The 25,218-nt window shown below is 41.6% G+C and overlaps 3 protein-coding genes across 4 annotated transcripts; 1 reads left to right on the forward strand and 2 right to left on the reverse strand.

The window, feature by feature from the left end:
* The first annotated feature begins 1,219 nt into the window (after positions 1-1,219).
* LOC135500282 (large ribosomal subunit protein eL43) lies at positions 1,220-2,425 on the forward strand. Its single transcript, XM_064791633.1, has 4 exons — positions 1,220-1,246; positions 1,663-1,791; positions 1,985-2,067; positions 2,292-2,425. Exons 1-4 carry the CDS (start codon positions 1,244-1,246, stop codon positions 2,353-2,355), a joined length of 279 nt encoding a protein of 92 aa, XP_064647703.1. The 5' UTR covers positions 1,220-1,243; the 3' UTR covers positions 2,356-2,425.
* Positions 2,426-3,449: 1,024 nt separating this feature from the next.
* On the reverse strand, positions 3,450-9,696 carry LOC135500708 (reticulophagy regulator 3-like). Its single transcript, XM_064792326.1, has 8 exons — positions 9,478-9,696; positions 9,056-9,162; positions 7,451-7,481; positions 6,529-6,655; positions 6,204-6,288; positions 5,803-5,928; positions 5,423-5,626; positions 3,450-5,210 (listed from the first exon to the last, which is right to left on the reverse strand). Exons 1-8 carry the CDS (start codon positions 9,684-9,686, stop codon positions 4,558-4,560), a joined length of 1,542 nt encoding a protein of 513 aa, XP_064648396.1. The 5' UTR covers positions 9,687-9,696; the 3' UTR covers positions 3,450-4,557.
* Positions 9,697-11,647: 1,951 nt separating this feature from the next.
* On the reverse strand, positions 11,648-24,410 carry LOC135500366 (cilia- and flagella-associated protein 69-like). Of its 2 annotated transcripts, XM_064791798.1 has the most exons (21): positions 24,318-24,410; positions 23,463-23,733; positions 23,215-23,277; positions 22,903-22,968; positions 22,556-22,742; positions 22,107-22,205; positions 21,538-21,690; positions 21,222-21,399; positions 20,561-20,858; positions 20,177-20,396; positions 19,888-20,052; positions 19,385-19,500; positions 18,950-19,150; positions 18,256-18,448; positions 16,462-16,473; positions 14,565-14,702; positions 14,027-14,103; positions 13,583-13,780; positions 13,320-13,471; positions 13,044-13,086; positions 11,648-12,714 (listed from the first exon to the last, which is right to left on the reverse strand). In XM_064791798.1, the coding sequence occupies exons 2-21, from the start codon at positions 23,592-23,594 to the stop codon at positions 12,589-12,591; spliced, it is 2,817 nt and encodes a 938-aa protein (XP_064647868.1). In that variant the 5' UTR covers positions 23,595-23,733; positions 24,318-24,410; the 3' UTR covers positions 11,648-12,588. The 2 variants fall into 2 exon arrangements, with proteins under 2 accessions (XP_064647868.1, XP_064647870.1); XM_064791800.1 differs by lacking the exon at positions 16,462-16,473.
* Between the last annotated feature and the right edge of the window lie 808 nt (positions 24,411-25,218).

The raw sequence follows: 25,218 nt of genomic DNA on the forward strand, positions 1-25,218 counted from the left end.
TTGGATTGAAAATGGTCACGGCCATAGATTTGAACACGCTTTGAGGATGAACACTGCAGCAAAAGATGGTGGGAATCCCCGGACAACGTAAATGAAGCAATATCTTCCATAAATCTTCCAATTGTTTAGAAGTTATGTGACGATGATTGATGACGCCGAATATCCCAAAACCAATTGGCACCACTTGTCATATATTGACACCTTTATTGGACATTACCGTGGCAACACATCCGCCTATTGTCCAACAAACAAGTGTTAAGTGAATATTTCCGAGGCGGAGGAGATTATTGTAAAGATAGTGATGAATATGAATATGATATGTGACATCACCTTTGTTGAGAAGGATGAAGATATGAACCTCCTGGCATTGAATTGAATGATGATTGATGTACAGAGGTCCGAGAGGAACCTCCCTCAGTGGAGACCTCTCTATTTAGGACAACCTCTATCAAGGACACTAGTTTTAGTCCCAAATAGGTTGTTTTCAATCAATTTAACCTCTTAATCAGGACACCTCTTTATTCAGGACAGCATTTGTCAATACCGAGGGTGTCCTTAATAGAGAGGTTTTACTGAATGCTCATAAATTTTCATTGCAGGCTGCAATCCAATCATTCGATTTAGTTATTGAGAGGTTATTTTTCAATGGCAGTTTTGTGATTATGGCATTGTCACCGAGTCTGATTACTGTACATGGTGGGACGGCCGGGGCAGGTCAAGCTCAAATAAATAGGCCTTTACGGCTTTAGGCCCTAGGCTATAGGCCTATGTGCCGGTTTATTGATGGAAGACTCGTACTGTCGTAGTCGTAACGAAAGGCACCATTTGTGTATATCATTGTATATGAACTGATCAGATACTGAAATGTTGACAATTTGAATGCCATTGCCACAGACACTGATGTACAGACTTTGACATTTGCACATGTCGACACTGCACACCAATCAGTGCAGAGACATGACGATGACAGATGAAGCATAGCAAAATGTACAGGAAGCTACACAGCAAACATATGCCGCAACATCAAAACCGATTAATTCGAAAACTATACAACCGAAGTTTGTCCACTAGGTATCAAATGAGAGAACAAACTTGAATGAACTTACGAATATACTTAAAATTGATTTTTGACCCCAACTTCCTTCATTAACAACGTTTTTCAACACTGTTTTCACAAATTTTGCGACTTCCTTTGCTCATGCGCAGTTACTAACTTCCTTTCTGCCATCTCAAACCCGAAGAAATGGTAGGTTGACAAATATTGTTTTTCAATCGTCGATTTCTTCATCCATCATTGATCCGATTGCGCCTAAAGTTAGATGTTAAGAAAGAATTCAATCTAATTTTGTAGTCATATCTGTCAGTTTGTTAATTTGCCGTGTTTAATTGCGGTTAATTTAGGTGTAAGTTCAATGCTTGTTCTTGCCTATCTCAATCTGGTGTGTACATTTTTGATAAAACCACTGTACATCATCACATACACACTACTACATGACATGTACTAGGTTACGCATGTATAAAATTATCCAGTAAGTAGGCACTAGAATAGAAGTAAGGAATCCTATCCTACCTCTGGCTTGAAAAAGTCCTGCCGGCTACCCAGCACTGACAGTTGTGCATAAAGATAAAGGCACTTACTCATCAATTTTCTTTTCACTTCAGGCCAAGCGTACGAAGAAGGTTGGAATCGTGGGAAAGTACGGTACCCGTTATGGTGCCTCGCTCCGTAAGACCATCAAGAAGATGGAGGTCACGCAGCACTCCAAGTATACCTGCCATTTCTGTGGCAAGGTAAGTTACAACCAACGCCTACCTCAGTTTGACCTAGCGACTCCGTAATGAAGCAGCGAGAAGAATCCATCTTGATTGAGATTGTGCATTTACTCGACTTGGCTTTGGGTAATGATCCCATATAGTAATAAATGTAAGCGTCTAGGTACGTTGCCGTCTGACAAATTAAACCATGTGTGCTTTGTTGTTACAGGATGCGATGAAGAGGCACGCTGTTGGAATCTGGCATTGCAAGGGATGCAAGAAGACCGTCGCTGGCGGTGCTTGGATTTATGCGTAAGTGTCTTTATTGGCATGTAAAACCCCACCATTGGGAAGAGAGGAAAACTAAGTTACAAGCAAGTTTGTATCTATAATGCATTGAGTCTTGTTTGTCTTCGTAGAGCTACTCGCAACAAGGACTCCGAGAATGTTCAAGTCTTATTCGATCACCTGTCAGTTGAAGTAAATGATTCGCCCCATTTCAATTAGTTTCTCATTACTTTCCCTCTTCTTTCCAGCACAACCACCGCTGCCTCAGCAAGAAGTGCAGTCCGACGATTCCGTGAGATGAAGGACTTGTAAAGACTTGGCTATTTTTTATGTAAATTAAGACTGTATAGAAGTGAGAAGAAAAAAAAGATCACAAAATACATATTTGCCTTGTGTTGGTCATGTCTAGTGTGAAAAACCGGAGAATATGACAAGACTGTTTGCTTAACCATTGTGCCTCGGGTCCCAATTTTTGGCCTTGCCATAAGTGCTGGACCCGGTCGACTTTGGTGGACTTTTACGGGCATTTACTGCCCTAGTTTTCCCTCTCCTAGACTAGTTGCCTGCCAGGGCTAAGGAGGCCAGTCGTCCCCCCTCAGAAACAAGTGGCACTGGTTTACAGGGTACCAGTGGCAAGAAGTCAAACCTGCCAGCAACTCGCATGTAGCCTGGTTGCACCTGCTCTGACCTGACCTGAACAGGTGAACTGGTTCAGAGGCTACCAAGTGATAACCAGTTTAACCTGCAGGCAAACTTGGCCCGATTGGTGAAATGTGAATGCAAAGAAGACAATACAATGGCAGTCCATTTCATGAGGAGGAGGTACCTCTGATGAGACTGGCACAGAACTCGCAGGAACAATTTTGCCAACTTATTGCAACAAGTACTGTTCCGACTCTGAAATGGACTCCATGCCAGAGCCTTTGCCCCCCTGCTCTCCGCAAGAGCCTGCACACAGCATTGCGTATGGAGACAAGGACACAATATTCAAACTTACATGATTAATTTGGCAATGAAAATCTGTCTTTACGACCTGTCCTTAGGATGCCCCATCCTGAGACAGAGTAGCATTTGGTCTGGAGACCAGGACACAAAGGATGGGGCATCCCAAGGACAGACTGTGAAGACAGATTATCATTGCAAAGTTCCTTGTGAAAGATGGCATACTGTGTCCTTGTTTGCTGACCAAATTCTAAGCAGACTCTGATCATGAAGACAGTGCATGGTTACACATGTACGGTAGACTGAAATACCGTCTGTAATGTCCTGACCGCTCACAGTCTGTTCTTAGGACGCCCCATCCTTAGACTAGCATTTGGTCTGGAGACAAGGACACAATATCCCAACTTTCACAAGGAAACTAGCAATAATATTCTGTCTTCACAGTAGAACCAACAAGAAATGTATAATCTGATCAGTATATTTATTCATCACAGATACACAGAGCACAGAAGGGTAGAAATCATACCTGGAGAAATAAACAATTTAGTTCACTACCAAATGATTGTGCAGAATTCTTGAACACATACACGCAATGAAATCATGAAAATAAATTTACATCAGATGTACTACATCAAACATATTTTAGCAAATGAACAAAGAATAATACCCAACCACTTGGTTCCACATAAAGAGTACTGAAGAGGGTGTCATAAACATTTTTTAAGGGCCTGTTCTTAGGACCCAATTCAGTGTTTCTTCAAATTGTGTGTGATCCACATCCTCAAGAAGTTCGTTACAGATAAGAGAAATCTTAAGATCCCCATTATACAACTACACCGAATCTGTCTGCATTACAGATTCAAAAACCTATAACAATCCATTAAACATTAACAGAGTCAACTGCATATAATTATCTACTTCCATCCATTTACAATATATTACAATATTTACAAAATAATGATAAATTTTATTCTAGGGACCACCTAAAACATATATACATGCACTGATCACAATATCCAAACAATGATCTCGGACCGTTTCTGAAGATTCAATTCGTTCCCCAAAATGAGAACATGGTGGTTAACACTGCTTTTGGTTTGCAAAAGAAGTCGTCCATCACATCAACACTTGGTTCATGCAATTCAGTTAAAAGTGAAATAATACAGGTTTCTGATCCAACAGAGTAGATTTTTCGCCTTAACATTGCACAACCCTCAGTAATAATATTTTGACTTAGATGCAGAACATAGACCCGTCTATTAACAATCTGTGGTAATTGACATTAAATATGATGACTTTAACTTTGTGGATGAAAAATACAGACACGTTTATCAAAGTGGGTTTGAGCTACACCATTCCATATCTCCACTCAGCAAAGTTAATTTTGGATAAAAGTATGGTAAAGCTGTACAATTTAGAGCCACTACAGTGTTGAAAAGAGCTGGTTGTACACACCAATGCACACTGAGTCTTAATTGTACCAGGGCTATGTACCACATTAACTTAATTGGCCACCACCCTGTTTTCATAGGATATGTTGCATTCTACCAAATGAAAACAAACCTAACAATTCTATTGAGTGTCATCTTGCATAGCATCCAATTCATTTTTGTCCAGAACTTCAAAATCGCCAAGATCTGAATCGGAATGTGAAAGTGATCGCCGTAATGTTCCGGCGTTATTGTTTTGTGTATTATCGTCAATTTCAGTAATCGTGGGCGTCGAACTCGGCACGCGGACCGTCTCGGTTAAACGAGCTAGGCCCGACAGAGTACCTGAAACCACGTTGGATAACGTCTGTGACATCACCTGACCTGCGACAGCGGCCATGACAACAGCCGACGCATCCTTTGACGTTTCCTCTGCCTCCTCACTTTCGTCAAACTTTCCGAAATCTAGTCCCTCGCTCAACGCCCCTTCACCGAGCGTATCGTCACCATTGTCCGAAGAATCGGAGTCCTGTTTAAAATGCGTTGAAACGAATTTCATAGATTCGTCGGTGCCTTCAGCAGTTGGAGTAGACACGCTCTCAGTCACGGTGTCTTCTTCCACCTCAGGGGGCGGTGTTTCATTCGCATCGCCAACCCTGTCCCCAGGCTCTAACTGACCGACCAAATCGGCTAAACTTGGATCAGTTTCGTCGAGGCGCGTGTCTGTGAAGGATGGTAGGCCATTCAAGCCAGCGGTGAAGTCTTCAAGGTCGCTGAGGTCATCATCATGGATATCTAGAAGAAAAGTTTTTGATTATGTCATGTTGTATCTCCAAAACTTATCAACTGAAAATCGGACTCAAAAAATGAGGGTATCAATATATGTTTATCGTATGTGATCTGATGTCTTTTCGATGCTGCTATCCAGTATTGCCTGCCAGTGTAAGGGCAGCAACTGACTCAACAAGAAACTCCCGTACACCGCACAAAATGAACCCCCGACTTACCATCAACAACTGGCATTTCTCTCTCGACACTCCGCTCCATTGGAGAAGGGCACGGTGACCCTTCGTCTTCGCTGTCCGTTATGGCACGAGCTAGGGCAGCGGTTGCCTCTGGGTCGTCAGAAGGCACAAACGATTCGATATCACTGTCAGTGTCGGTTTCTACGCGGTCTTTGTCTTCATCCTCTGGGGGCGTTGGCTTTTTTTCTGAAGTGGAAAATTGCGAGTGAGAAAAACTTCTTCCAAAATCTTTCATCTTTCATAGGTGACATGATTTGCGGATATTTTAATTGCAAGTTTGATGCATATGAAGAAGCTCTTTCAAGCCATTGGAACATGTTGGTAGCCTAATTTCTCAATACTTCTCACTACAGGGTACTTACGGTGAGCTCTCTTCCTTTTAATCTTCATGCTATAATGAAGCTGCATCAGTAGCGGTTCGAATTTGATATAAAATTTCTTCAAGAAATTATGGTAGTACATACAAGGCCAGAGAAGGAGGCTCATTACTGAAATGAAGAGAGACAGGCAAGATCAGTATCAATCCAAGCTTGGCACCTGAAGCTCACCATCATCTACGCCAGGAAAACAAACCATCTTTACGATAGATCTTCATGGTCAAAGGCGCCAGACAACTGAAACATTTCCCAGGTGACAACTTTGTATTTAGAGCTGCACCTACTTGCAAAATTATGCTAGTAAAATGCTTATTTTTGGTTTGATTCATGATGGGAAGGGGGAGGGGGGGGGGGGGAGGGCTGGCACACAATCACTTCAGACTCACCTGTAATGTATGATATCATTATTCCGGTGACGTATGTTCCAACTATGGCAAGCAGCAGACAACCGGAGCAGACATACAGACAAAACTGAAACATAGAAAAGGCACTATGTAGTTTGTCCAAAAGATATCAAGCAAGGTTATTTCAATCAGTCATACGGCATAATATCCCCAGTTGTAATTTTGCAGCCATTTGTGAGGCCACTTCCGATTATTGATTTTGTTCAGAGGACCCATGGCGAAAACCTAATTCTTCACTAAAGTGGTTGCAGGTCGCAATGATTTAAATCACTCGTTTGCCGGGTGCTACATGATTCCTTTTACCTACCTTTCTCGGTTTCGTCCTCCTCAGATCCCAGAATGCGTTACTATAGTATGTTAATGTCGTCCAGTACTCCGCGACGAGATGAGCAAGTTCAGGCACGCTAAGCAGCCGTGGGTGGACTGGTGTCCATCTGGAAAAGAAACAAGAAACCTTGTGCATAACTTCTTCCTCTTCTTCAGCATTAGATCTTGGAGGTGATTATCTCCAGAGAGTATTCCTCTTCCAAAGCGTTTTAACGTGCCACTACAGTTAAGTTACCAATGGGTTTATTGGCCTAGTGAGAGGGCCAAACCACAGACCAAGACGAGGTGTGGATAATGCCAGCAGCTGTTCATTCATTGGGACTGGGATACCAAACGTTTTGTTTTTCAAACATCACATTTAATAAACAATTCTTTTTCACTGGACAACTGATATTGAACCAGGGTTGATGACAGGCTAAGCACTCCACAATAAACGATTTGTTCAGATGTGCTGCGTACATCAATCGTTTATAGGCCCTCCCGAAGCAAAGCTGCGCGTACACCATGAAATATTGGTGGACCTGTAAATGCACCACACACACGGAATGAATCCTTTGGCTGACAGCAGTGTTTTATAACAGCTCAATAAATGCAATCTCAAAGTAATTCTGGATGCACATATACATTTTCATTTATATTTCACTCAATCGCACGACAGCTGTCCCAATCTCAAGACTTGCAACCCTGCACAAGTAATACAATATATTTAGCCGATTTCCCACAAAGGCTCACAATGACAACTGGTCAAATGAACACATGGTCTGACATCCTGAGTTCCAGGGTTTTCCCATTTCTGCCTCATATACAAAATAAACTGCAATATCGAGAGCAGAGTGTATAGCGTACCACTGGTATGCAGGATGATGGTCTGATGGACAATCCATAAGTGAATCAATACATACCCTTCACTGTCTTCATCATCAGGGGTTGGCACTGAAAAACAAGACAATGAGATGCAGATCATCCAGCTCACAAGCATTTTTATTTTACTAACAGGCAGGATTCGTTTTTAGGGGGCAAAAAAAACTTTGTTCATAACTACATGTACCTTCAGATGCATTTCCCAACTGATTTTCATCATAAACATAAACTTGAATACACAGTAATGTTCTAGGTGTAAATGCATGTAAGGTACGTATCCATACTCTTAACTTATTTGAGGGTACGTAAAACACATTCCAGACCATGATAGCATTAAGTGATTCAAAGTAGCCCTATTGTTATGTCATTTTTAGCAACTCCATGATAATAGCCAGTGGTATATAGCCACAGTCTAATTAACTTGGCCTTGGCCCAAACTTAGTTAAGTAACCTCTCTGTGGACGAGGCCTCTAGAGCAATCACATCTGAAAACAATAAACTAAGGCACCGTGCCAATAGACAATTATCTTAAGATTCCTTAGCTAGAACAGGAAAAGGTATGACATCACATACCTTTTCCTGTGGGTTACCATATCACACAACGATTCTCGGCAAAGTCTGTCAGTAGGCAGGCCATTCTGCGATTCTATTCTACAGCAACGAACCATCGTAAAACCTCGGTAACAAGATCACCTGATCAACCTACAAGTCGTGTGATTCTTATTTCCAAGAGGAAATTCACAGCAGAACCTTTCTATCAATCAAAGATCATAACTATGTAACTGGTCAATCCAAGGGAAAGTGAAATTGGAATATGCAACTGCAAGAGTTGTATCTTCTCGAAGAGCCACAGACTCTTAACTAACAATAACACACTATCAACATTTCTTTAAGATTACGACAAATAAGAGTCTCCGAAAAAAAACTTAGCTCAAGACCTCTCTTAAGTGTTAGTGAGTTTACTCATGCTTCGCATTTCTATCTGGGCAGCTAGCTTAGGGCCACAGTCAGCTGTTCTGAGATACACCTGTCTCGTATTTCTTGTTCCAATCCAACAAGCATAGTTTAAGCTTTACGATCACATTGGAACTTTGCCAAACATAGGCTACATGAATAGCCTGCTAGTGCTATCATGTAAATAGTACACAAGTACTAAACACAAAAGTATAATACTCCGTGCTAACAATAATAAACATTACTAAGTTCGAATGTTAAGGTCACGATATGGCCTGATCATTGACACTTAAACTGTATGCGAGATGATGTAATCTTAAGCGAATAAAAGTGATTCATTGTTAGGTAATTATCAGGGGAACTCCTCAAGTAAAGACAGCAACCTCTGCCATGATATTGATGCACTTCTGTTAACTGACTACTGAGGACAGAGAAGAACCTCCCTCACTTGATTATGCCCTTTTCTGCAGACCACCTATATGTATAAACAAATGACACAATTGAAATCAAATCCTGGATGCCTTTGTCAGGGAAATACCTCTCTACTAAAGACACAATTGTCGATAGGTCATCCAACGCCTCTGTCTAGAGGACACCTTTCTGTCAAGAGTGCCATGAAGTATGTAACTCTCACATCAGATCCACCCTCTAGATATCTCATATGTCATAACAGTGAGAGTCTGTGTACCTACCACGTATCTCTGGCCAGATACGATTCTTCCAGGTCTCTAGAAATATCACCACCAGGACCGCCATTGCCAGAAGGTAATAGAATCGAAGGCTAGTTGTTGTAGCCAACCTGAAGAAAAGAAGGTGATTTAATTACGTACTGCTCCAGTGTAATAACCATCACATTGGTTAACAAATATATCTTGGAAAAGGCGTATAGCCTAGGCACAATAAAGGACAATTTCTCGCAATGATTGAATGAGAGATTGAATCACGATTTTGTCATCATCATGGATACCGGTAGAAGTTGTGAGGTCTTTATCAATATGTGTCTATTTCAGATGGATGAAAAGTCATCATTGAGAATGGACATGGCCATGTCATCAGTGACATGTCACAAGTGATTACACAAATCACGCACGTGTATTTTTGTAAACAAACTTACCAAAACATGAAGTTCACGAACAGGAGCATGGCCACTGAAATCCTAGGCCTTTCCCACACTAATACACTCTGAATTCGCATGATCATGGGCTCTAAGGGATTGAGAATGCTTCTCAAGTTATCCTCCCTATTTTGCACTAAGTATTGGTACTCGGGGATGCTCAGGGGAGACATTATTGAAGCACTTTCAATGCCCCTGTCATCTAGCATTGCGAGCTTGCGTTTTGTTATTTAAATAAGCGATTGGTTACATCTTCCAGCGAGTCACGTTTTCTATCAATAATCGTGACGTCAGCATAGGTTTAAGGCGGCAAATACGAATGCGCACCTGGGCGAACACTGGTGTAGAAGTAGAAAATGTCCCCCGGGAAAATTTGTCCGACTCTAAATTGGCCACAGATTAATAGCCCGAATATCCTAGGACATTTTAAACTTCTACACCGGTGTAAAAGAAATACAAGTCTCCCGGAATCTAAGTCCGGTCCTTTTGTTAAAGTTAATGAGTCGCCGAGTTCCTTTGTTGAAAATTAGTCGCTAACCCTAACGAAACCATTAACCACATTCGTTGACAATACACAGCTATTGTATGGGGTCCTGCATTCCTAGGATGTCCATTTCATTTACACCGGGACCCCCACTCTCTGGGTCGAGAGGGCCGCATGCGCGTTCCACTTTCCTCGGGGAAAGGAGCCTTTTTGGCCTGCCGACTCGGACTCGGGGAAAATCCCCCGAGAAATACTGGCTTAGGGGTTGTTTTTCGAGAATTCTGAGAGAAATTCCCGAGAAAGCATTGATGGGGGGGGGGGGCATTAATTCTCCGAGGGGGATCATGAAATCCCCGAGGCAGATGAGCGCGTGGCCGCGAATTTTTTTCCTGAACCTTTCGGGCAGTACATTGTATGTTTGCACAGGGACTTTCAGCCAATCAGATTTCGACAAATACATGACGTCAGATGTCTTAGAAACATCAGAGCAGTTGGTAGAGCGCTCGTCAGGAATGGCAGAATACGATGTTCGATCCAAAGGTCGCGAGTTCGAATCCGGTTGTGGAAAACATTTTTCTTTTTCTTTTTTACTTCAGATTTGGCCGGCATGCTCTCCGGGGGATAACTGCGCCACAATCACGGGCTCCACCCGGTACATAAGGAGATCCAATTAGGATGACGCAATGGACTGCCCCCGTATCTGATAAGTACAGTGTGACCCAAAAAAGCAACCCATAATATATAATTTTCATATTGCTTTATTACTTCATTGTACACATGAGGTAGTGTAGCTTTATTGTCCTGATAACGAACTTGAAAGTGAAATGGTGGCGAACGTTCGGGGCATGTAATTGGTTATGATACGGTCCCGTCGGATAGAGGATCATAGGGGATGAGAGGTGTAAGGGCGCGGCACCGTATAGAATCCTTTGTTCTTACTCCGTTCTCGACTCTCCTCATCTGTGCATGTGGTCCCAAAGATTACGGGACTGCGCATTGTCTTTAGGCGTGGTTGCTGTCACCTCAATAGGCTATTTTAAGGAAGGCCCATCTCTCTATTAAGGACACCCTCGGGACTGACAAGTGCTGTCCTTAATTGAGAGGTATCCTGATTAGGGAGGTCAAATTGAATAGAAATAACCAATTTGGGACCAAGCCTATAGTGCCCTTAATTGGGAGGTTGTCCTTAATAGAGAGGTGTCGGCTAAGGGAGGTTCTACTGCAGTACCTAGTGTTGTTACTGGAGAGACCACTGCCAATCATCCTTGAATACCAGGGTCAGTTTCATGCTCCTCCCCTTGCACACATTGAAGCTCAGGATGCTGCCAATGGGGCAGTGGTCTTCAAAGTCAAGCTGTTCAATCGAATGAACATACCAGTTTATATGGGTCACAATGGACACATCCAAATCACCTCTCAACGAGTCAAGAGGGGGTGTAATATAATATGTATTCCTTATAGTCCTTAATCTCACTTGTCACAAAAGGTTGAGCAGGTTTATGGTTACCACTCTAGAATGGTCAATGGATTGGCCACTGTGATTAAGTGTAAAGAACCATTCCATGTGAGATGAGCCTGGCACTGTGGTAGGTTTGCTCCATCATGAAAATTACTTCAAGATCTAATCCATTGGGAAGAGTAGCCTCCAGAGGTCCACTTCTATCAGAGTTAATCCAACAACCAAACTCATCACCAAATCAAAATAATGATTTTATTATCTACAATGAAGTTACATGCAGTAAACTGTACAAAATTACATAATGAGTTTATGCATTTCAAATTAGCATAACAAAAATATTTGCATATTTACACAGAGATTGGTAGAGCCAGGGCAATATCACTTTCATCGTAAGATAATCTAACACATGGCTTTTTGATGCACATACTTGTTAGTTATCTCTGCATATTACATAAAGGTTATGAGAAATGGAAATACCCTGTTCTACCCTCTTAAACATTTTGGACGGATGAGGTGGACGGCGTTTGTAAATGATACACAGACATTGAGGAAGGTCTACAACAAAATGTACACAGCTTTTTCAACTGAGAAAACACCTGCAAGCACGAGTTAGCCAAAAATCTTAGGATCGGGAATGCTCTTGTAAGTTATGAAACTGTACAGCTGTCTCACCCAGACAGTATAAACTCTGAAGACACCAACAGTGATGACACCAACTTTTCCATCAACTGTGAAGGAGGAATGCTCGGTACGCTGGACCAAATCAGAACAGCCTAATTCAACTTCAAAAGTACGTCTACATGTGAGGTAAGGTGGTACGATTCCAGCTCTGGTACAATTATAGCCTTTATTGTGAGTGTACTGCCAGCTGTTCCCTACACTATGGGTCACAATAATTGCATCACTACCTTACCTGAAATAAACTTCAAGATCATTTCTGTTCACCCAATATTGTAAGCAGCCATCATTGTTGAGTGATACAACAAATCAGTTATCTCTTCTGATTGCTATTGAATTTAATCTGGACACCAGTACAACATTGCTTTAATTGCATATGTTTCAATGTAAAGGAGACAAACGAAGCCGCTGACAGGCTAGCAGACAAAATTGGGTTGACAGTTTGCATCTTGGAAATTCCCCATCAGCGCTATCACAATAATTTATAGTCCTAGAACGAAGGAGACTTGTCCTTGCTCAGTGGCGATATCATTGGTGAATCTGTGCTGTGATTGTGTAGGAAGCCTGTGATCTCGTGGGGTGTGGATTCAACTTCCACGTGGCGTCCGCTGAATGTCTGAAAGAGGAACAGGCAAAAGGTAACGACTCGCACAATATCATAACAGACAGAGCTGATGCCTCTGCTGTGTTTGATCACTAAAGTTGTTGATTGAGACAGCAGACAACTAGGCTGATATAATTCAATGGGATAAGCTGTTTGTATTTACTAGTGGCTAAGGAAAATGGAAATGCAGTTATACACATTACTGAAGTCCAATAATCGAGTACCTGTTTAAAATACATGTAAATTTATTTGGCACTCATGTTCTGAAACAGACAGCAGAGTTAACTGTTCATTTTGGCTTTCAATTGAAAATTAACTGGAATTAAGAAATGAATACTTACAGTTGTAACTAGGTTCTCAAGGTCTGTGCTATGGAACGTATCCCTAAAAGAGAAAAGAAACAATTACATGAACACACATGACAATTGTTATTTCTCAACTGTAGGGCTCTGAAGAAGTTGTGCCTACACAATGTCAGGTAACACTAACTTCCAGATAACACCCTAAGGAAACTCGCTGCAGACAGGTGTTACAGAGTGGCAGGATCGAATGAATTGTACCTAGAAACCCAATAGCAAAATGTCTTAAGAAATCTGCCTAAGGACACAAATACTAACAGGTCTTTGTATCTTGCTTGAATTCTTGATGCGTCGATTGACAATTCCTGTCTCTCCTTGGCCGCTTTCAGTAGTGAGTAGTTCGATGTCCTTGCAACATAGTCGGCGAAGTCCGTGAGGGCCTTCTCTTGCTGGCGGTGGTTCTCTCGAATCTAAAAGAGAAATGTATGCAATTGCAATCGAACTGTCTTTTCTGTGCCATAACATTCATTACGACAAGCATTGAACAGAATGGAGCTGTCATACTAAGAAAGCATACATACCTCAGCATAGTATTCCTGTTCGTCCATGAGGTTCTGTGAATGCTGCGCCTCAAGGAGCTCTGCCTGGGTCAGTGCACAACCCTGGGCCCTCTCCTCCACGGCCCGCTGAATCGTCTCCAAGGCCTCTTGGTCAGGCGTGACCGGCCGAACGCCCTCTTGTTCCAACTCCTCAAAGATTTCAGTCCAAACTTCTCCAAGCTGCAAAAAGATGTTGCTGTTTAGACAGTGCATATCATTCAGTTCCTAGTAAATCTTATAGATTCTAGAATGTGGTGACCGTCAGTCTGAATTCTAGATGAGAGTCAATGCAATGCAAACTGTTTGTATCTCACTTTCAAATTTAGACATCAGTGTTTACATGTTATCCAAACAATAAAACATCAGAAACATCAAACACCAAAATAAACGAGTTCAAGATTAAACTTTGTACTATTCAAGACTCACCTTGAAATCTAGGTATCTCTCGACTATGGAGAGTGTCACATGATCTTGTGTCGTCAACCCAGGAAGTTCCACAAAGCCTGAAAATAGGAAGAATAAGAAACTTAAATGCTTGTCTGACCTGTTGAAAGAGAAAGAGGATTGGAACTACAAACGACCCAGGAACTCCTGTGCAGATTTCTGGTCGCATATGGCCACCATGGGCCCATTTGTGTATGGCTGACCATTACCGCCAAATGAACTTGCCCCAGTGTTCTATGGAAGCTGCCATTTACATGGTGTGACATCATGGGACAGTCTATCATGTCATACCATACCTCTCTTACGCTGAGGATATCTCACTTAATTAAGCTGACCCAATGGGTGATATGAATAAAGACTAGCAAATGCTTTTATCTAAAACTCCATGTACATTTACGCTGGGCCTTTCTGTACAAAACTGGAGTAAAAGCAATTGCTAGTCTTTATTCATATCACCCATTGTCTCTTCATACCACTCTGACTCTGACCAATAACCGTCCAATATCTGATGGCCACTTACCCATCTTGCTGAAGAGAGCATAGATCTTCGCCCTCATGTTCTCCGAGATGTCCACAATGGCCTGGCTGGAATGGGCAGCCGGCTGGGACACCACACCCATGCTCTCCTGAAGTTCTCCCATCAGAGGTTTGGAGAGGTCTGCGGAGGCAAAGAAATCAACAATAAATCTTGTGCAATGGATGGGGGCAATAGTGGCTTTGCCTTTCATTTGGCATGTAGCCTAAACTGGCTAAAGCCCTAACTCGGACCTGGGTCCGACGAATGGAATGAATATTTTAATGGATTTAACGGTGGGACAGAATGTAAAGATTCATTTGAGGTAGGTTTAATGAAAATCCAAAAGATATTGTGAAAATGAGAGTGATATGCAACATTTCTCAACAACATTTTGGAGCAGACTATAGAACAACCGTTTCGATATCTCAAAGCAGTTATGTCCTATTTTGAAAAGCGAAACATGTCAGGTTATTATAGAATAAGAGAAGGTTGAGGAAGTTAGATTGATTAAAAGTTCACCAGGAAAACTGCTGAAGGTCAAGGATTTTCTGTTAAAGACAGCCTGAACTGATGGAGAAAAATTTCAAAGGATTACACCATATAAAATGATAGCTGAGGTAAAATTTCACCAACAATAGAATGAATTAAAGGGAAAAAACTGACAGAATAATTGAGAAGAAGGGATAAGCAAATATCCAAATACAACACGACTCAAACATGCTAACAGGTAGAAAAAAACCCTCGAGGGTGAGACTAGTTTCGAGTCATCTTAGTAGCAGTACAAGAGTTTGGGTAAAATTTGGCACGCTCACTCTCAAACGTTATCGAAACACACGGCAAGCATACAACTACCTCGAATGCTGAAGCGTCTGTCTTTACCGATGACTAGCAAATAAAAACAACTTATCAGGCACGAATAGTGTTGATCTTAGCTTGAACTGATCCTGAAAGAAAAGCTGTTATTTTGCAACCTTCCCTCCCTGACCCTGCATATTATATGTTAAAGGCCTACGCTGTTTGTTGATAATTTGAAATTTGTAATTGAATTTGAAAGTTTTCGATTGTGTAAAAACGTACTGGGAACAGATTTCAACATTGTCCTTGTGTAGGCAGATATATTCCAAGTCCTGACAGCAAAGTTGCATGCATGGTAACTGCATTACAGCATTGTGTATAACAGCATTTCTATTATCCTGACCAACAATTAAATATGAACGGCGTACCCCTTTAACATAACCTATTTCCTATTAAAATGAATGCAAAATGTAAGAGGCAAATTTGCCTAAGAAGCATCAATAGTAGAGTGAATAAAGGGTTCTTATTGGCAAAATATTTGTGAAGAAAATTTTCTCTAATTATAGATCAAAAGTCGGAAACGTCTCATCCATGTCTAAGGTATGATGGGAAACATCTGTTGCCGAGTCATTTCTCTTCTAAAGCGTTACAGGTCAATTGCCAATAAGAACCCTCCTCTGCACTATAAGAATGAGGAACCGGCGCGATTTATCCGCCGCGTGGCGCTGCAATCGATCATACCAAAACTCTCCATTTCCAATGCATCATCATGTTATTTCTGAGCCCGAAAACGATCGCTTATTTTCGACCGATTTCGGCGACGTTTGCATCTTCCTGTTTTAAATTTATTGAGCTATCAGTTTCTTAAGATAATTTTGCGGAAAATATGCGCGATGCCAGTTATTGGGCACGTTTTCTGTCGTTGAAATCCTGTGCAAAAATGTCCGCAATGGTTTCCCGTGATTGACCTCATGCGACGTCAACAGACCAGAAAATGACGGCATGGCGTCAGAAGGTACGATCGATTGTGGCGCCGCCACTGGCATTTATCTTAACGCCGGTTCCTCATTGAAGCCAAGCTACCAATGGAGAATACCCGACTTACCGGCAATTAATCCTGAAGATTTTAAGATGCAAATTATGTAGCAAGAGAATTATCTACAAAAGTACACTAGTGATCGGCCCCCTTGAGTAACACACCTTGTACAACCCACCCCACTTACTTACGTGTGCTTTTGGACTTCGCACGATTTCTAGTTCCATTCATTCCCAAAAATTGTTCAATGGCAAAGCAATTCTTAAAATGAAATGGCCAGGGCCATTGTGCTCACCTCATGTGGAGGAAAGATGGATAAAGAGCATGGTATTGTGTCATGTAGTGTTAGGTTTGATGTAGGTCCAAGCAATTACAATTTCCCCAAAATGGCCAATTTACAGTACATTTGACCTCTGTGACCTTGAAAAGTAGGTCAAATCAAAGAAGACCCGGGTGACACATTGAATGGTTGTTAGAATTAGATGTACCTATGATATAAAATTGGTGCCAATCGGGCAAGTCATTACAAGGAATAATGGCATTTTGAAGAATTTAGGATTTGGCCCCCTCCCTGGAGGCCAAACGGCAAATCAGATCGCACCAAACTTCGGTACCTAAGATCACCTGACCAAGGGGTACATGTGTACTTAATTTGTGATCAATAGTCATTGCAGTTAAGAAACGTGCCATAGTTACGGCCTGACAGCGAATTTACGCCATTTGACCTCTGTGACCTTGACAAGAAGGTCAAATTAAAAACCTGTGTGACATATACTGTATGGTGGTTAGATGTACCCATGATATCAAATTGGTGGCAATCGGGCAAGAAGTTAAGGAATAATCACATTTTTAAGGTTTTTGGATTTTGCCCCCTGGTGGTCAAGTGGTGAATCATATTGGACCAAACTTCGGTCCCTGAGATCACCTGACTAAGGGGTAAATGTGTACCAAATTTGGTATCAATAGTCATTGCAGTTTAGAAACGTGCCATCGTTACATCCTAACGGCCAATTTACACCATTTGACCTCTGTGACCTTGAAAAGGAGGTCAAATCAAAAACCCGGAGGATATATGATGCACCTTTGCTAGAAGTACCTACCATATTTTTTTCAAAATTTCCCGACTACTATTAAGGGAGATATTGCATATTTTCACCTTTAACGTTTGGCCCCCTGGTGGCCAAACCATGAAACGAATCGGACCGAAACTTGGTCTCCAAGGTGTCATTACATAAGGGTACATGTGTACCAAGTTTCAACTCAATAGCTCTAACAGTTACGAAACGTGCCCTGCTAACGGACGACGGACGACGACGACGACGACGACGACGACGACGACGACGACGACGACGACGACGACGACGACGGACGACGGACGCCACGGTATGGGATAAGCTCACCTCTGCTAAGAGGTGAGCTAACAAGTACAGCCCCTATTTTTCCAACTTACAGACCCAGCCATCCTGCAAGAGTGTCGTAAATTAGATATGAAGAGAAATTCAGAATCGAAAACCCAGTCCTTTACACCACACCCGCCTGCTAAATTACTGAATCTATTGTGAAGAAATACTAAAAGAACAGAAGTGAAAGGAAATCCTTACGACTTGTGATAGCTACATCTATCAGTGAAGGCTTCTACATTTTGGATTGACAGCTCTGGATGTGAAAGGGATCAGCGAAAGGAGAGAGTGCCAGAGTTGGACTAAGTCTAACACAAGGAGTCCAGGGAGACCAGTCCTTGCCATGCAGTCCTGTCTAAAGAAGTGCGGGTCACTCAGGAGAATACGTTTTGTTCTACTTGATGCATTGTCTGTCTAAACCTGTTTGTATCGTATCACGAAAATTCTTCAAACGAAAACTCACCTGCGATGGATCCAGACTCTTCTCGCTTCACTCCCATATCTCTCTCCTCGTCTCTCCAGATGTTACACAGAAGATGAGCCGCAGAGATGTCCTCCTTCCCCCGCCACGTGTTAATGTGGGCGATCGTCTTTCTGTTCTCGGACAGGTCCAGGAGGCAACCAAGGATTAGATTGTGCATCGACTTGGGACAATTCTGCAGAGAAGAAACAATGTCAATGTTATGATTGATTCAAAGGGTTGAATTGGTTGACACATGTAGATTAATCGAATATCTGATTTTGTCGATTCCTCCGCAACATACCCTCTGGCTGAGACCCAGACCCCTCTATTACTTGGTGGACTCCTCTGTATCACATTCTTACCAATTCAATTCAATTCAATTCAATTTATTGCACAACTATCAAAGGATAAGACAGTATGACAGTACATAAATACAAATAAAACACATACAAAAATATTTTTAAAAGAAAGTTACATGTATATGGTAATTAAAATAAGACCACAATGACTTATTAATTAGTGCCCCTGAAGAGCTGTCTTTCTTCAAAGGCTTTCGAGATAAAAATAGCAGTATCTAAAATAATCTTGTTGTCAGTAATACTCATAATAGAAATAAAGTCCAGATTTGAAAATAATTGACTACATTTATAAAAATTTATATTTGTGAGATACTCGTCTCTTAATTTATTGTTACCTCTAAGAGATCAAACAGGAGAAACACCCCTTCGCACTCCATAAAGTATTCCTCCGTCGTGTAGCAACCGACGATGGCACACCAGATTATGTCGACTGTGGCCAACATGAGGCGGTGATGTCCAAGGCCGCTGCTGAACTTCTGCGGATTGATTTTCATGTAGCGGACCAAAACGTCGACTCCTTGGCTGCCAAATAGCTCCTAAAATGTGACAAAAAGAAATTCAGTTTCTCTTTCATCATTCGATAACACCAACATATCAATAGTCTCGCTTCTAATTTGTTAATTTTTCTAATAGCAGTGTAAATTTCTGGTAGATAGGCTGCGGGCCAAGTGATTTGGGGGCAGTGCCCACACAGAGTAGTGGCCTCCATATGACCAGTATTATAACAATATTAGACACCTAAGGACAAAGTTTATCACAATTTCACCAACCTTTCTGTGCATGTCTCCCTCACAGATTGCCGACAGGATGAAGAGCATGTCACACTGCATCTCTACATCCACAGCATCATCTGCTTCATCTGATAAGCTCACACTGTTCAAGATGCCTGTAAATGAAACATGAGACAACATGATTCAACACGTTTTTCTCTGGGCAGGTCAATCCAGTGCAATGCGGGCTGTGCCTATGGAATAAACTGCCACCAGCCCCCAGGGCAGAGACAAGCATTAAACAGTTCGAGTCGGTTAAAAACGCTACTTTTCGACAAGTGGTGAGGGGCGCTTTGAGCGTGGTTTAACCGCGGGAAGGCGCGATACAAATGACATTTATTATTTATTATTATTATTATTTCATTACCTCATCTGGGTCTAGAAGTAGAAGCCAAGACAGATAAAACCATTTTTCTTCAAATTGAAGATGTGAATGACAATAACGGACACCGACACCAATGTTGAAAGATACCCGAAAGCCAAAATATTAATCTGACACGTACCAGTTAATTGGTTGATCGCCCCCTGGTCAACAAGGTCTTGAATGACGTTCTCCTCTGCTGTGGATATGACACTACGCATCAGACGCAGAGTGTGCCGCATCTGGGCGCGCTTGTTTCTACGGCCACCAGCACCGTGGAAACTGTTTCCATGACCGCCATATTTTGCTGAAATTGAAATCGGGAGATCATGAACAGTACATCTTAAACGCAGGGACTGACTCACCGATTGTCTCCATGAGTGAACAAGAGGAAGAGGAATAATCCACAGATTCTGAAGATGGGTACTTACTTGGGCCTACACACCACTCTAGAAGTAACAACAACCGCGTGCCTCCCTGACATGTCATGTAATCATCGAGCATCAACGGCGTGAGTGTCGCAAGTGCCGAGAGAGCGTGGAGTTGAATCTCTTCAAATTGTGCAGGTGACCAATCTCTTGGCCCTGACGTCTCATCGTTTGAGCGTACGTAGTGGAACAAGGCAAGAATCACGTGACCTTCGGACATTATCTGAAATACGACGAGGAACAATTTTGATATTTGAGATAATCATGATTGAAAAGATCCAGAAATTTGGGAAAGGGGGGAGAGCACCTAATGTGTGCTTTTGGAAACGATGGAGGGCCTGGAAGTCTTCCCCTTAAAAAATTATTATCATAACCATCAAAACTTACTGGGATAGTAGTCTGATTCTTTGATAAAACTACTAAGATGTTGATGAGAAGCTTCTTGAGTTCAAAATCTTCATGACTTTTTGAATATTTGAGATGTTTCACAAGGGCATGGTGACTTTTCACTTCTTCGAACGTGCTCAGCAGGACGAGCTGCTTGACGAATCCCGTCTCCACAAAAGGCGCTTGGTCGTTCAATGTTGCCACAAGCGATGCCAGGACGAGGAGGTCATTTCGTAGCTGCATATCGTAGTGACTGTAACCCTGGGTTAACTGTCCGATGAAGGCGTCGCGAAGTTGGCTGGAAACGTATGCGAGAATATTAAACAACAAATGAATAAAACTAGAAATCTAGTAACCTCAAGCTGCAGAAAGACTAGTCTGCTGTGGATTCACAACTCAAACTAATAGAGATTTGTGCAATCACTTGGCCAAGATGGCACTGGATATAGGCACTATCAACCACCTCCGGAGAAGTAGAAGATTATCTTCTTCTTTAGGATTCGCTCTGCACTTGGAGGTGCTATATTCCAAGATTTCGAGAGACAGAGAAGAGCCAGGAATTTTCGTTCCTTGAAAGACTGGTTCCTGCAGAAGTACAATCCCAGGTAACCACTAAGCTACTAGGATCCTCTAAAGATCATCTAAGAAACTGGAAACTTACGATATACACTCCACATTATTCAACTGTTCTGCCACGTCCTTGCTTTCACCATTCTCGAGCAAGTTCCACAGAATATCCGCCGATCGAAACAGGAGCTGCCCGGACGCATCAGGGTCGACCAGATGAAGGCAAAGTTTGTTGGCACCACTTGCTCTCAGCATCTGATCACAGGTCAAATCTGAAATTGACAAGAACAAAAATAAACCTATAGTTTACACTTACAGTGTATAACGCACAATGTGGCCACTGCACCTTGCAATTAACTTGTTTTGAAAGTACTTCACACTCAAAATACTAATTGCATTAGCCTACTCACTTGATTTTTTTGAAAATTTCTGCAAAACCTTTAGGACGGCAAGTTTGACCGGGAGGTCAGTCTCGAGCAAGGCTAAGGATTTCACAAGAGTCTCAGACACATCACTCTTCTCCACAATCTTTTGGTTATATGATAGTTTGGAGGCCATGTGTTCTGAAAGAAATGGAATTCATGAGTTAAAAACCGTTATGATTCCGGAACATACCGGGAAGGTAATCATTATTTCTAGAACTTGAGGTTGATTACAGTGGAACCCCCGTTATCGGACAGCTCTCTAATATTAAGGACAATTTCTCTAATCAGGACACCTCTATTTAGGAGAGCACTTGTAAGCTGTGAGTGTGTCCTTATAATAAAGAGGTTTTGTTGTAATACATCACATCTTTTTATAAATAGTTTTGATTAGTCTCTTTTATCTCTGTGTCTATATTTTATGTACAGTACATAGAAAATGTATCTTCATTAATGTTGCACTTTTAATTCAATAAATTATTATCATTATTATTATTATTACAATTATATCTTTCTCCTTGGTCTCTCGTGCATTTACTCTTCAAACCAACACTTACTTTGCACTTCTTGTTTTGGAGGTTTCCGCGTGTAAAAAGATATCAGTGCCTTGCAGATTTCTAATCTGATGTCTTTGTTTGGCACTCGCATTAAATAACCTGAAACAGGGATCCAAGAATGATCCAAGAATGTCACGCTAATTTGATTATTTGCAAACACTTATACCTCGCACCTCAAGCAAGAATCTGTGAATCTGATTGGCTAACTAAGTCACGTGAGCGGGCAACATTACTCTCTTTGGCTCCACAAGAGCAATGCTACATCTTAAGTTGCCTTATAAAAGAAGATTATTTTTTGCGGGCAACATTTCGTTTTGGTTTTTTCCTCAGCCCCTTAAATGCAATGGTACACAGTAAGCTGCTTCATAACAGAAGGTTATTTAAGCAACCGCCATTTCGGCATGGAACTTGATCAAATCAATTTGAGAGTTTTTATGTTGTGTACCTACCTAATTGTGACACAGACTCTATAGCAATTTGTTCGTAAGATATCTCATCTGATGTCTTCTCCCTGAGGAATGGTAGGCTAGCGATCTTCAGCAATTCCATCAGAGGTTCAATATACAAGGGTTGTTCATCAACACGGTCTGTACAGACGTTGAGAATCTTGAAAATGTGAACTAGATCTTTCATAATCTTAGAGAAATGGTCAAGGAAATGGAAGAAATATTTATCACTATCAGAGACATGATGACACAAAGGGTAGCACCCTAAATCTGGCTAAAAATGTAAAGAGAAATTGTGTGAAATTTTAATTGTGTTTAAGCTGTTGTGAGCCACGTCTACAAAAGGATACGAAGCCTTTCTGATAATGCTTGATGACTTTTTTCAGGGCATGAATATGCCGGTCATATAACATCGCCTGAAAAACATAACAGAATGAGTTTATTCAAAACAACATTTGAGGAAGAAGAGTATGACTATATGACAAGCAAGAATAAGACATGTATGTGTTTGAGAAGTCTCTGTGAAGTACCTCACATTTTTCTATTTTAGGGATTGAAAACTTGCATTGCAATAGATCTGAACTGACCCACTAACTGAAAGGCAATGTAAATTGAAGTAATTGTAGTATGAATTTATTATAAAGAAATAAGGTGTAACTTACTGAATGTGGATCAATAAGAAGTTTGATCAGTCTGTGTAAATTGACTGGCTCCAATTTACTTCCCTGAAAATAGAAGACAGTTCATTGATTGATTTTTTTAATATGATTTTGATGAATCTTATCCAGGACTTAATGATCAATAAAACAAACTGGGGCTCCTGGTACTTTTTGCCTTAACCCTGACAACTTTTCTCTGTAAGTGTAATGTTCATTTTGCTTGACTGAATAATAATAATAATAGGACTTACCATGAGCAAACCCATGTCTTCATCAGTGATTTTATGGCCGACAATTGGGATTCTGGGTGCATCCGGCACCACTGCCTGAATCCCTGGCCCAGTGGCCATCCTCGGCGCCATCTGCGTTTGAGCAGCAGCCATGATTACGAAGTGATCCTAACTTTCAAGATGCTTGTGATGAAAATCAGGACTTCTTTGCACTTTCACTGACGACTCGACCAGTGCCTCCCGCACAGCCGTCCAACCAATTCAATTGAAACTTCTCAATCAGGTATGCCAGCTGCGGATGCAATAAATGACACTGACAGTCAGACAGAAAGACACAAAATAGAAAGACATAGGGCCTACTTGTCGTCTTCAGACCAGGCATATGGTAAATCATGAGTGAGACTGAGGGCCAATCTCACTATCACTGACACAAGTGACACGGTCAGCATCACTGCTGAGCATGGGACAGCAGTCGCAGTGCGACTGTCCGTGACGACTGAGTCTAGTGTGACTGTGAGTGTCAATGAGAATTTCTCTGTCCTCTTCTTCCAATACTGGGATGTCGTCATCATATTGACCATCATGCCCAGGGCCTACCCTAGGCCTTTCGGACAAGGAAGGGGCAACTCACATGTATGTGTTGACTGTCCTGCACAATGCTTGCATCACAATATGCAATGCATGAATGGATTGGGATTGATGCGCGACTGACACTGTGCATGCATGCTGTGCGAGTGTGACAGCCAGAGCCGATGACAACAACACACTCACACACTTTCTATTGAATTTTAATAGGTCTTTTAAAGAGGGCATCACCACATTTACGCTATCAATTACTGCCTGGATCATAATTCACAACCCGGCATGACAATATACCTCAAATACGATGTTTTTACAGGTTTATTTCGCCTTTTTGTCAGGTCTGAGTGGTCTCTTTTGACAAAACAGGCGCCATGTTGCTTTTTCGTGTTGCTAGGAAGAAGCGCTGCATTCTGGGGTAGGTGTAAACTGTAGACAAAAGTGTTGACGAAAGTGTGGACAGCGGCCCTCTAAGTTTGGTGGGCTGGCATTTCTTTGTCTTTCAATATATTTAAAAGAAATTGCATTTTAATGGGTCAGCGAAAGTAAAAAAGGAAAAAAATTATTTTGATGGGTGATTTTGATTAGTGGGTGGACGGGCTTTCTACATCCTCATGACCTAACCTTTCAACAACAGGGCTTCAGTGGTGCCGCCATCTTGGATCAACGAAAGTTGGTCTGAGAGAGGGCCAACTATTTTTGCCTCCAACTGAATGATATTGTCATTGTCATTCAAATAAAAGTAGTTTTTGTGAAAGAATATTATTTGGACTAGTTAGAAATATCACAGTTTCAACAAATTCTTTGATAATTAGTCCACATTTGGACACTATACCTCGCATTTCCCCTCCACAAAGTCAAACGGCTTGAAAGGCCACTTCGAAAAAAGCCCGTCCAATTATTGATCAAAATCGCCCATCAAAATAATTTTTTTCCTTTTTTTTTCGCTGACCCATTAAAACGATTTTAATGCATAATATACTGCAATTTCTTTTAAATATATTGAAAGACAAAGAAATGCCAGCCCACCAAACTTAGCCGCTGTCCACACTTTCGTCCACAGTTTACACCTACCCTGCATTCTGGGATTTATTCAGCATTAGTGACGTCACAGCAGTTAAAGCAGAGGTCCCGCGGATCCTCTTCAAAATATGGGGAGTTTTGGGTGGCCCGGTTAAAACCTAAGGCGGGAATAAAG

Source organism: Lineus longissimus, chromosome 16 (genome assembly GCF_910592395.1).
Source record: "Lineus longissimus chromosome 16, tnLinLong1.2, whole genome shotgun sequence".
NCBI classification, from domain to species: Eukaryota; Metazoa; Nemertea; class Pilidiophora; order Heteronemertea; family Lineidae; genus Lineus; species Lineus longissimus.